Consider the following 14,092-nt stretch of genomic DNA (forward strand, 5'->3'; position numbering starts at 1 on the left):
TGATGTAAACCTTGGGAAGTTTATCTGGAAATTTGTCTCCCTGCCTTCTCACAGCTAATTCCTCATAAACCATGTCTCAGCCTAAACATCCTATTCTCAAAAGAGAATTATCTAACTACCCCCCTGTACTCTATTCCACTACCCTATTTTATTTTATTCACAGCCCTTATCACTGCTTGGATTTATTTATCTGTTAATTCATTTTGTTCTTTTTCCTTCACTGGAATTGAATACTGCCACCAGCAGGGACCTTTTCTGTCTGGTTCACTACTTCAATCCCAGCACTTCAAATAAGACTTAGCATACAGGGGCGCCTGGGTGGCGCAGTCGGTTAAGCGTCCGACTTCAGCCAGGTCACGATCTCGCGGTCCGTGAGTTCGAGCCCCGCGTCAGGCTCTGGGCCGATGGCTCGGAGCCTGGAGCCTGCTTCCGATTCTGTGTCTCCCTCTCTCTCTGCCCCTCCCCCGTTCATGCTCTGTCTCTCTCTGTCCCAAAAATAAATAAAAAACGTTGAAAAAAAAAATTAAAAAAAAAAAAAAAAAGACTTAGCATACAGAATTTCAACAAATATTTGCTGAAGAGATAAATGAATGATAGCTTATATGCTTTACAGTTCTAGAAATCAATAATTCTTATTTGGATTTCAGCTCTAAGATACTGTTTGTATACAGTTTATCTTTCAAAATAGCAATAGTCTATATTTAAAGGTCAAAGGAAACTATCACTAAAACCAAATATTTTTAAGATGGAGTTTTATTAGCCTTCATGCAGTTATTATAGTGCTGCAGTTTATATGTACAGTTTATATGCATTTCTAACCTTTTCCAGTAATGCAAATCCACATCAATGGACTGTTAGCTTTGGAACAACAATCAACCCTCCATTAATGAAAAGAAATATCAGAAGAATTATTGTCCATGAGAGATATCACTCCCCAGCAAGAGAGTACGACATTGCTGTTGTACAGTTCTCTCCCAAGGTCACCTTTACTAATGACATCCGCCGGGTTTGTTTGCCAGAAGCCTCTGCATCCTTCCAACCCAATTCAACTGTTTATATCACAGGATTTGGAGCACTTTTCTATGGTGGTAGGTATCTCAGAAAGGACACAGAGCTCTAAATCCAATTTAGGACAGTGTGATTTAATCTAATCTCCATTAATATATCCTGCCAGCCATTTCCACACAGCTTGATTGGATTAGAGCTCTTACTTTGTCAGTGACAGAAACTCAACTCAAACTAACTAAAGCAAAAATAATAATAAAATGGCAAATTCGGCCCTTGTGATCTGGAAATCAAGACAGAGGAGATGAGTCTTGTTTTAGACATAGCTGGATTCAGGAGTTTGCATGTCATTAAATGCTGAATCTCTGAATCTTCCCATTTCTGGCTCTGTTTTCCCCTAGATTGCCTTCATATGGAGGGATTCTAGTTCCACATAGTGTCAAAGGTGGCCAACAACATCAAGGTTTACATCATGTTCCCCTAATAGATGCAGAGGGAAGAACATGTCCTTTTCTTTGCCAGAATCTACATTAATCCCTGAAAAGGTTTCCTTTGGCCCCGTTTGTGTCCAGAGCACTTGGGTTGACTCACTAACTCAGGTACTCTCTCCTGTGCCTATACCAAGAAAGGAAGGTGTGTGATAGACAGCCTGGTCAGACTCACATAGAATAGGGAGAGGCAGCTCCAAAGGGGTAGGCTTCAAGGAAGACATAAAAGAAGTGAATGTTCCCTCAGCAACACTAGAGTCTATTTCTATGTGCTGTTGTCTATGCAATGCCAGGTGTGCATCAGATGTGTTGTCATCTTCATGCCCACTTTCCCTCCAACGCTTCCTCCCTTTATGCCTCATCTCTGTGAGCCCCCCTCTACCTTTTTAATCTATTCATCCCCTTGGTTTGCTCCACTACTCATTTTCACTTTCCTGGATCACTTCACAAGTTTTTCTGTTTCTCAGCTACAATGTCCAATTACAGCCAAATCTGCTTCAGAATTACAGAGGCTAATTTAGAGATCGTCTCTGATAACAAAGCTTCCGTGGCTCTCTCTAAACTGATTTAACTTGATATACTACCTTACACTTCTAATAAGTAAAAATGATTTTGTTTTTGGATGCTTTTTTGGCATAGTCAGATACACTCTGGATTGTAAAATCTGGTCTAGGTACTTACATATAACAACAGCAAGAGAGTTTCCTTAACTCTGGGCATAAGAAGATAAAGAAAAGCCTTTCTGGGAATGACAAAATCCATTCACAGAGCTCTGTACAATTCCTGTATATATAAAAACCCTAAAGAATAAACCGTTAATTCTTAGTCTCCACTAAGGAACTAGGAATATCTTTCACTAATGTACCCAAGAATAGTCTTGATGGTCTCTAGATTTTTTCCAGGTGTCTCATATGGTTTCATTTCTATTATACAAACTGAGATATGTATGGCTTTCTTTACAGCCATATTACCAATCACAGAAATTATTCATATCTTACTAATCCCAGGGCAGCTGAGTAGAGCTGTAAGCATAACACCTCTATGTCTGCACTCTCTCTGACGGGTTTTCTTATAATATAGAATTTACACTCCCTGCTTCATGATGATGGGAGGGGCATTTCATTTTCCCTTTGGTTTGGTGGGAAGAATCAGTTCTGGCGTGGAGTTTGAGGTTGGCAGAAATATACCTGCTGTAATACTTTTTGGGTAGCAATGGAATCTAAATGGCATGTATAGAACCCAAAACTGAACCCATTTTTTTCAAGGATCCATAAAATATTCACCAATACTGACCAAAAGTAGATCATATCTAGCTCCATAATACAATCTTCAACAACTTTAAAGAACTGAAATCATACACAGTATCTGTCTGATCATAATGAAAGCAAACTAGAAACCATTAGCAGAAAGAGAACAGAAAAATCTCTAACTGCTTAGAAATTAAACAATACCCTTCTAAATTTTTTTTTTTAACGTTTATTTATTTTTGAGACAGAGAGAGACAGAGCATGAACGGGGGAGGGGCAGAGAGAGAGGGAGACACAGAACTGGAAGCAGGCTCCAGGCTCTGAGCCATCAGCCCAGAGCCCGACGCGGGGCTGGAACTCATGGTCTGTGAGATCGTGACCTGAGCTGAAGTCGGACGCTCAACCGACTGAGCCACCCAGGCGCCCCAAACAATACCCTTCTAAATAATACATAGGTTACAGAGGAAGTCTTAAAGAAAATTTTAAGTATACAAAAGACTGAAAATGAAAAAGAAAACAACATCAATATGCGCAGGATGTAGCTAAAACAATGCAGAGAGGGAAATTTATAGCAACTGAAGACATTAGAAAAGAAGAAAATTCTCAAATCAATAATCTAAGTTCTTACCTAAATCAGAAATAAAGAGCAAAATAAGCCTAAAACAAGCAAAAGGAAGGAAATAATAATAGGTATAAATGAATAAAGTCAAAATTAAGAAAAAATAGAGAAAATTAGTGAAATAAAAGGCTGACTCTTTTAAAAAACAATACTTTGTGAGAAACATCATTAAGCATTCCCATAAGAGTTGAGAAATAGTTCAGGGATGCCTGGAATTTATGTGCTGTGTTTTTTATAAATTTTGCCAACCAGTTTTCTGAAAAAGTTATAAATTTATATTGTTAGGTACAATATGTAGATTGTCAATTTCACTTTACCATTCCTGACACTGGACATGAATTTTTTTAACTGACAATGTCGTAGGAAAAAAAAAAAGACAAAACACCAGTTGATTCAAAGAACAGAATAACTTAAGCACTTTTTAAACACTTCAGTAATCACCTCTCCAGAAATAAATCCTGAACTGGTATTCTACTAAAATTGGTATGTCTATTAGTTTCCCATTGCTGTGTAACAAATTACCACAAATTTAACAGCTTCAAACAGCAAGCATTTATTATTTCACAGTTTCCATGGGTCAGAATTTCAGACACAGCTTAGCTAGGTCCTCTTTTCAAGGTATCACAAAACAGCAATCAAGGTGTCCACTGGAGTTGTGGTCTCCATCTGCAGCTCTGGGTTCTCTTTCTTTCTTTCTTTCTTTCTTTCTTTCTTTCTTTCTTTCTTTCTTTCTTTCTTTCTTTCTTTTTTTTTTTTTTCAACGTTTTTTATTTATTTTTGAGACAGAGAGAGACAGAGCATGAACGGGGGAGGGGCAGAGAGAGAGGGAGACACAGAATCGGAAACAGGCTCCAGGCTCTGAGCCATCAGCCCAGAGCCTGACGCGGGGCTCGAACTCACGGACCGCGAGATCGTGACCTGGCTGAAGTCGGACGCTTAACCGACTGAGCCACCCAGGCGCCCCTCTGGGTTCTCCTTCAAGGTCACTGGTTGCTATGGAATACAGTTTCTTGCAGCTATAGAACTCATAGCAGCTTGCTTCTTCAAAACCATTAGGAAAAAGTCTCTGAACTCAGGGAAGGCCTAAACCCTTTTGAAAATGAGGTTCACCTCATTAGGTCAGGCCCACCTTGGATAATCTCCCTTTTGATGAACTCAATGTCAAACTGATTACATCCGGAGAATTCCCTTACCTGTGCCATGTAACATAACCTAATCATGAGAATGACATCCATTATATTCACAGATCCCATCCACAGTTGGAGGCCGAAGCAGGGGAGGAGATCACATAGGAATCTTGGAAATCATTGTAGATTCTGTCTACCACATGTCAGTTTCCTGACCAGTATGTGGTTTGATATAAAGAATCCCCAAATGCTTGTGATATTCTTTGTTTCCACCAGAGGCAGTTATCTTCCTGTCATAACATTGGTTTCTACAACTTAGGATCTAGTTTATACTCTGGAGTCCCAAACTTGTAATACATTAGAAAATTAAATCATTGACTTTAAATGTCATTACATATGTAAAAGTTCTTCATAAAATGTAAATGATAAAATAAATGTACACAGTATTTTAGTTATTTTATCAAGCCAAGGGAGGAAGCTATCTAAACCTGACAAGTTTCTAGAAACAATCCGGAATCCACAAATACAAACTGTATTTTTAAAAATGAGTGCTTTCCTACCTATATATATAAATGGATTGGTTTAAAGAAAAAGTACAATGCTAAGCCAAATAATTCTGTCAGAGAAAGACGAACACCATATGATTTCACTCATATGTGGGATTTAAGTAAGACACACACAAACAAAGGAGCAAAGGAAAAAAGAAAGAAACAGACCAAGAAACAGACTCTTAACTGATGGTTACCAGAGAGAGGTGGGAGAGGGGATAGATAAAATAGGCAATGGGGATTAAGAAATGCACTTGTTGTGACGAGCACCGGGTGATGCATGGAAGAGGTGAATCACTAAATTGTGCACCTAAAACTAACATAACACTGTGTTAACTATACTAGAATTAAGATAAAATAAAATAGGGGTGCCTGGGTGGCTCAGTCAGTTAGGCATCCGACTTCAGCTCAGGTCATGATCCTGCAGTTTGTGAGTTCGAGCCCCTCATCCGGCTCTGTGCTGACAGCTCAAAGCCTGGAGCCTGCTTTGGATTCTGTGTCTCCCTCTGCCTCTGCCCCTCTCTGCTCATGCTCTGTCTCTCTCTGTCTCTCAATAATAAATAAACATTAAAAAAAGATGAAATAAAATAATAAAAATAAAGTAAATGTACAAAGGTTTTCCAGAAAAAGACACAAATGTTTTTCTTACAAGTATAGGTATTTACAAAAATATGATAAGGGCAATAATTATCATTTAAATGTGCCAGATTTTAAAGACAGATTTATTCTCTAGAAACTGCTTATATTAACTTCATTCTGTATTGACAGTTTCAATATGAAATAGGTTCGATTAGGAAAAAAGTCCACTCACTTCTTTCTAGCTAAGGATGTTGATTGTAAACACTAAAATTACTTTGTTTTCCCTTAAGGGGAATCCCAAAATAATCTTCGAGAAGCCAGACTGAAAATCATAAGTGATGATGTGTGCAAACAACCACACATATATGGCCATGATATAAAATTTGGAATGTTTTGTGCTGGATATCTGGAAGGAATTTATGATGCCTGCAGGGTAGGTAGAAATTATTTTGATATCATTAACTCAAAATATTTTTTATCTCTTCCAAGAAATATTCAATGTTCTTTATGTTTGTACCAATATAGATATTTTGTCAGTTCAGGAATTTCTAAATGCATATTTCACAACACAAACATTTTTGGATGTTTTATTAAGCAAAATTATATAAGCAGAGTTTCTTTAAAGCTATCAAACAAACTAACCAACCAAATTAAATTTTCTTAATACCAGAAGTCCAAAGGTTCATAGAGCAAAGTCCCTTTTCTTAAAGGGGTCTCATCTAGAAAGGAAATCATCATGAACAATGAGCTATGATGAGATGTTTTAAATGATATAATGGAGAGCAAGTATCTTTAGTGTGACGGGAACAATTTTGCAGCAAATATCAGAGAAATCACACTTAAATGAGGCCTGAAGCATAAATGGCACTTAGAAGTTATACAACAAGAAAATACTATTATTTTTCTATACATAGAAAGAGCATAGCAAAAATAATGAAGGTATGAAATTATAATTCATATTTGAGGGAATTCTAAGTAATCTGTTGGCTCTCAGCATAAGGAGAATGAGAGGGCGAGAGGCAGTTAACACTGAGTGAGAAGGTGGATTAGGCCTGGTGCCCTTTCCAGTGCCTTCCTCTGCTGTCTAATAGCTATCCTGTATGTACGTTTTCTGATGAAGGTATAAAGTATGTTTCTTCCTGTAGGTACTTGCTTTATAACATGAGATTCTTGAAAACTTCAAGGAGATGATTGTACATGATGAAATAATGGAAGTTGTTTTGATGTCAGGTGGCAGAAAGCTCTGCCCTGAGTCCCATAAATTACACATGTCAACCTCTGTCAGAAAAGGAACAGGGAGTTTTGTAGCATATAGGCTGGGCAAGAGCAGAATCGGGTACATATCCAGCCTCAGTTGCTGAGAAAGAGGAGAGAGGCAGCTAGAATTCAGAGAATGCACAGAGAAGTCCAAGCCATGATGGAGAAGGGGAAGGTGGTGACAGGAGTCCAGGAGCAGACAGGATATGAGAATCTAGGCAAGTGGTGAGATTCGTGATATGCCTCAGGAAGGAGGTGGTCATAAGGAGATTTCACTAGATTGGGAAGCAGAGGTAAAATTCCTGCTCCATGACTGCCCAAGTGAGTAGTAAAACAAAGCTCTAGACACAGAAAAACTGGGAAAGTTACTGAGAAAAGACTCAAGGACAGGGTCCAAGACATGAATACAGCAATTATAACTGAGGTGCATGATGAGGGGGTTAGTCTGTCTGATAAAACAGAGATCCAAGAACCCTGCTTCGAGCCAGGAGAAAACCAACACCAACTAGACTTTCTGTGTTGTGTATTTGAAATTTGCCAGTAGACCTTAGGCATTCTACACACACACACACACACACACACACACACACACACACACACAGTAACTATGTGAAATGATAGATGTGTTAATAAAACTGATTGTGGTAATCATTTCACAAATTATGTATATATGTATGTTAAATATCACATTGTACATTTTAACTATATACAATTATATTTGTCAATTACATGTCTATAAATCTGAGAAAATTAAAATGTGGAAACTGAACTTTAAAGCTTTTATAACTTTTGAAATCCATGTTTCAATTAATTGTTCTGGAATTGGTAATCAATAAATATGCTGTCTGTAATAAAATATGTGCTTCATCAGAATATTTTAAGTAATAAGTTCTATATTTAGGTAATTTTATTTCTCTCTTTTATTTTCAGGGTGATTCTGGGGGACCCTTAGTTATAAAGGATTTTAAAGACACCTGGTATCTCATTGGAATCGTGAGCTGGGGAGATAACTGTGGTCAAAAGAACAAACCTGGAGTCTACACAGAAGTGGCTTATTACCGAAACTGGATCACTTCAAAAACAGGCCTCTAATTCTCTATAAAAGTTAAATGTTGACAGCTTTAAGCAAGCTATACGTGTTGAGAATTTAAATGTTTAGTAAATACAGTACAATGAAGTGAAATTAAATGACGTGATTTATTTTAAAATCACTTTAATCAACCCATAGTCAATTTATAAGGGATTTAAATCCTTACAAATTTGTAAAGTAGTGGGTCAATTTATCCTGGCTGGAAGAATACAGCAGAGATACTCAACTCTTTACATCATGCAAATTGGAATATAAAAGAGGTGTAATGCAAATTTTTGAAAATAATCTGTATTTTTGGAACATCTTTGTCAAGGGTGTCTCCTTAAGTGAGAAACCTTTTAATCTCTTAAAGAATTCAGGGAAATGTTATATAATTTCTAATCATTTCTCCTGAGCTCACAAATACTTTTTTCTGTTTCTTTATTATTCCAAGTTTTCCAAAGAGATTTTTTTATTTAATACATTTTCTACTTATAAACCCTTTAGAAGGATCCTCGAAAAAAAGTTATATCTAGGAAATAAAATATGGTGATAAATCAGGCCAGAGATCTTCTAACCATTTTTAGTATGAAACCTCCCTATTTTTGGTGATTTTTTTAACACACACACACACACACACACACACACACACACACACACAGAAAAAAAGAGAAATATCCCCACCCTTAGATATATCCAAAGAAAGCCTGATTAATAAATGAGTGCACATAATAATTAGCTAGTCACAAATGTATCTTTGTTACAAAACCTGGGGGGAAGGTGATGGTAACTTCATGAGTCATTCCAAAACAATGGCACAAAAATTTGACGTTTCATAGATGCATTTACATGTTTGAACCTCTAGGAGGTAGTTCTTTACATTATTGTAAGGTTAAATGCCTAGAAAAACGAGAATTCCCTAATATGTTGAAGAATCAATGAGTTTGTCTTTCTACATAGAAAGAAACATTTATATCTTTGAATTGATGCAGCTAATTATCTCCTAGGGCTTGTGGCGGTAGCCTAACTATTGCAACCATGAAACACTAGTTAAAAAAAAATGAAATGTAAATTTCAAGGACCTATTGCACAGAACACATAAACAAAGTAATCTGAAAAAAGCCCCTAAGTGTCTCATGAAGACATTAGGAGAGTCAGGCTTGGGTATTCCATGGTACAATTAAATGAAGGCTTTGTGGAAACTGACTCCCTGACAAGGTCAGCGGAATATCAGGCTTGTGGGCAGAGACTGTCATTTATTCATATAAATATAATTTATATTCTATAAGTCAAATATAAGTCCAAATATAAGCCAAACCATGGAAAAATTGAGTTACTTTATAATAATGTCTCCCCATGGGCTATTGATAAGGCATGAAACTAATCCTACAATAATCTAAAACAGACTAACAATTTATTCACACACACACACACACACACACACACACAAATCCATAAACTAGACTCAGAGAATTTTAAAGGTTGAAGAAGACTGTGAGTCATTCAGGCCAACACACCTATGGTTCAGATAACTGAAGCCAGGAAATGTCAATTACGTGGTAAACCTGTAGGTAGTTTGTACGCCCAGTGGGCCTAGAACTGAGGTACCAATTTCACATGCCCCTTTCCTTACAAAGTCTCTTTATGATCACATATATTTATTGAAATAATCAAGATCTATAAGAATTTCAGTGACTTCTATTGAATCTATTTTAAATTAGAACTCTTATTTTTCACTTAATGTTATGCATTTATGTTCCTATGTGTCTTTTTGTGGCTTGATAGCTCATTATTGCTGAATGATATACCATTGTATGGATGTACCACACAATTTGTTTATCCATTCACCTATCGAAGGACATCTCTGTTGCTTTCAAGTTTTGGCAATTATGACTAAGCTGCTATAAACATTGTGTGCAGGTTTTTGGTAAAAGAATAGATAAATCAATTCAACAGAATAGAGAGCCCAGAAGTAGAGTCATATATATATATAACACCAATTGATCTTCGACAAAAGAGCAAAGGCAGTTCAGTGGAGAAAGAATAGTCTTTTCAACAAATGGTACTGGAACAACAAGACATCCACAAACCAAAAATGAATCTTGATGCAGACCTTACACCTTTCACAAAATTAACTCAAGATGGGTCATAGACCTAAATGTAAAAGTTTTAAATGATATGATTCACTTGGGCAGCTGACTGCCAATTCTCTGAACTCACTTCAAGATAAAGTTGCTTCTTCATATGTAAAAACATACATAGGCTTATACGTTAGTCAATATTATGGTAGTAGTATATAATTCTGAATTTCGATGTTAAGATTCAAGAAATGATATTAGAGTTACAAACTTTGTATTGCTAAACTGTTTTGGACAGCATATCATTCTGGCTTACGAATAAGCAAATGTTGTTATATCATTTTAAATTTAATAATAAATAATGATCAGAGCATTCTACAAATAATATCATTGAATCTGTGTTAGGCCAAATCTTAGCATGAATCTTTCAACTGCTCTTACAAATTGCATTTCTTTTAAATAACTAGTTTGAGTGATTCTGAAGCAGAATTTCTTAACCTTGGCACTTTTGACGTTTTGGCCCAGTTCATTCTTTACTGTGAGGGCTGTCCTGTGCACGGAATATTTAGCAGCTCCCCTGGCCTCTGTCAACTAGATGCCTACAACACACTCCTTCCTCCCAAATTGTGATAACCAAAAATGTCTCCACTTGTTGACAAATGTCCCCAAAGGAGAAAAGTGTTCCCTGTTGAGAACTGCTGTTCTGAAGGCATTTGGTCACGTTAGAAACTAAGAGATACCTCAAAATTATGACATTGAGTATTCAAAAATTATGGTCTCCTGATCAAACTGAACATTCACTATCATGTTTCTAAAAGAAATAGCAGAATATGTCAGTGGCTATTTCAAATACAGACTGAGCTCCCTATACACAATGTGCTTGAAGGATTTCTCTCATACCCCTGCCTAGACTATATTTGTGGAGCCCCATTAACCATTACCATAAAGACAGAATTTTATAAATACAGCCTCTTGTATAGTCTCTCTATCTTGACTACAATCCACAGTAGAAAATATATTTCACATCACAGCTCCATAAACACATACATACATATATATTAAAAATTGACACAGAAGTTTCATAAAATAGTAGTTGTCTTAGTGCAATAAAATCCAATATTTTCTATTCTATTTCAATTTTTTAAAGGGTATGAACATTTAACATTTATTTTATTTTTTTAAATATTTGTTTATTTTCGAGAGAGCTCAAGTGGGGAAGGGGCAGAGAGAGGGGGACAGAGGATCTGAAGCAGGCTCTACCCTGACAGGCTGACAGCAGCAAGCCCCATATGGGGTTCAAATTCATAAACTGTGAGATCATGACCTGAGCCAAAGTCGGATGCTCAACCAACTGAGCCACCCAAGTGCCCAACATTTTATTTTACTTTAGTTTAAAGTTTATTTATTTTGAGAGAGACAGAGACAGCACAAATGGGGGAGGGGTAGAAAGAGAGGAGACAGAGAATCCCAAGCAGTCTCCACACTGCCAGTGCAGAGCCTAGCGTGGGGCTTGAAGTCATGAAACCGTGAGATCATGACCTGAACCAAAATCAAGAGTTGGACTTGCCTGACTGAGCAACCCAGGTGCCCCTCTATTTCAAATTTTTTAATGTTTACCCCACAAAGTAAGTTAATTTTAAAACCTAGCAGGCCATGACCTGCAGTGCCTATAGCACTTTCTAGAATAATAATCCACAATTATTAACATCATATTATTATTATCTCACCTACCCCCACTGCTCTTCCCACCTTCAGTTTCTCCCTACTCTGTCCATTTAGCAAATTGCAGCTCAGTTATGATGCTATTCAATAACATTATTCCCACTCACTCAAATCATCACTGATTTTCTCTTTCCCTGACAGAGTCTAAATCCATATCACCATGGATTTAGATACCTTTTACAATCTGCTAACAACCAACAGACTTTTTGTTTTTCTTGTGTTCAGTGTCCATAACTCTGAATGTTACACTTTATATCCTGAATACATTCTCCTCTCTGGTCATGCAATGTTCTCTTTGCTCTAGAAGGTCTAACCCAAATATCACCTCTACCAAGAATACTTTTATTATTCCAGATAAAATTACTCTCCATTCAAAAGTTTTTGGAGTTTTTTTGTTCCCCCTCTAAAGCATTTCTCATACTCTACTCTGCATTGCACTTTTAATATACATGTATTATCGCTAAAGTATAGTGCTAGTAGTTCCATAAGACTAAAGACTGATCATTCATTTTTGTATCACTCACAGTATTTAGGACATTATTCAGTATATATTATGTTTGGCGAAAGAATAAATTAACAGAGGCAAATTATGATTTCTATGAAGGTAAGAGACCTCAATTCTCAGTTGTTAACTGCTTCCCCCATGTCACTTTCCTGTACACGGCCTTCCAACCTGCGCTGGTCCTGCTTTTATATTCCTGAATGTTCCTAAAGGCTCCCCCCTCCCTGCCTACACCAGAAGTTATCAAAATACAATAAAGCATGCATAATTGTGGCCTTTCAGGAAGCCCTCTAAATCAAAACCTGTTCTCTATATTCCCTTAAATGAGTACATCCCAAACCCATGGGAATATTTGGAAATGAGGCTAAAAATCTCCCATTCTCTTTCATCATTTTTATTTTACCTACCAGGGACTGTCCTTTCTTCCTCTTTCTGCCATGGACCTCACAAATCTGGGTACTTCCCATGGCCCTGTTAGATATCCATGATTATATTCTTCTGATTGAGGTCCTTCTCTGTTGAATCTGCCTAATAGGAAAGAACAGAGATAAAACTAAAACATACATACTATATACTTTTTTAAAGTTCACAGAAATAAAGGAATTTGAATTTTAAAAAATGATATTTTGTTTATTGATTTTAATTATCCATATAAGATTGTCTTTTTCATGTCCATTAGCAATCAAGATTTAATTGATTAATTTTTTAAAACTGTTTTTGTTGTTTTCCAAGTTCAGAAGACTCCTCCACACCAGTAGTCACTAAATTAAATACAGGAAGGAAAACCCAAAATGCAACACTGAAATCCAAAAATATGCTTAATGGAAATGATTCTGGGGCTCATACGTTAATGAAGGACTGAGAAGCTCAGCACAGCGAGAGTGTTAAGACCTTTGCTATATAAGTATATGCCAGGAATATCCAAGGTGGAAGAAAAATACCACATTTTAGACTCAGTAACTGAAAAATCACTTGTCTGTAACTGTGGTATTCTGAGCTAAAGTCAGAATTGCTGAGGTACAACTTTAGAGAGAAAGCTGTGTCAAAACCATCTTACAAGATGTTTAACCTGACGATTAAAGCCAGTGGAGAGGGCAATCTAGATACAAAGCCACTTAAATGGAAACAAGAAAAGTCTGAAAGACTCTGAAAACTTTCAAAGCAAAGTTTGAAACTTCAGAACCTAATTCTTAGACGAACTAAAGGCAAAATGAGGCAGATTTTAATAGAGTAACAGTATTGCTATTTGTAAAACTAATGGTAGATGAGTTAAAGGTATCATTTCAATTTTATTCATTGAAAGACCCAAATTGCTTGCTACATTTCTAAGGTGGGAGGTGGGTTACTACAGTAGCATCTTCAGCCTATACACTTCTCAGTAGACAAAAATAGGAGTTAGCTGGCAACCTCTTCATATACTTAGGTTTTCTGCTTCAGGTTAATATAATTGGGATATGTAGATATAAGCTAGAATGGGGTCTTAATTAATTGGCATAGGGGAGAGCTGAGGAAGAAGGAAGTGATGGGGATGAATGGGAAAATTAAAGCTGAAAGTTAGGAGATTAATATTAATAGTTATTATCACCTCAAAAGGGCCCACCAAACCTCTAGACCCTGGCACTGGCCAGTAACGACAGTCAGAGAGTATATTCTACATAGTAGTCTTCCATATGGTTGGAAATTCAGCATCCCTAAGGATGTCACACAGTTGACATACTGTTGGCACCTGATCTTGATACCCCAGAGACAATACTGGTGGTACTTTTGTATGTACAGTTCCCAAGTGCTAAAAAACTTCCAGAGGAATGCAGAATGGTACAACCACTTTGGAAGAAAGTTTGGCAGTTTTCT

The 14,092-nt window shown here is 36.8% G+C and overlaps 1 protein-coding gene across 1 annotated transcript in view; it reads left to right on the forward strand.

Annotated features, from left to right (window-relative positions):
• The window catches only part of TMPRSS11A (transmembrane serine protease 11A), a 54,166-nt gene extending 45,489 nt beyond the window's left edge, over positions 1 to 8,677 (forward strand). Inside the window, exons 8-10 of the mRNA XM_058722397.1 lie at positions 829 to 1,088; positions 5,904 to 6,046; positions 7,801 to 8,677. Of these exons, the coding sequence (XP_058578380.1) occupies positions 829 to 1,088; positions 5,904 to 6,046; positions 7,801 to 7,962 (565 nt within the window). The 3' untranslated portion in view covers positions 7,963 to 8,677. The remainder of the gene's footprint in view (positions 1 to 828; positions 1,089 to 5,903; positions 6,047 to 7,800) is intronic.
• Positions 8,678 to 14,092: the final 5,415 nt, after the last annotated feature.

The sequence above is a fragment of the Neofelis nebulosa genome, chromosome 3 (assembly GCF_028018385.1).
Source record: "Neofelis nebulosa isolate mNeoNeb1 chromosome 3, mNeoNeb1.pri, whole genome shotgun sequence".
Classification (NCBI taxonomy): domain Eukaryota; kingdom Metazoa; phylum Chordata; class Mammalia; order Carnivora; family Felidae; genus Neofelis; species Neofelis nebulosa.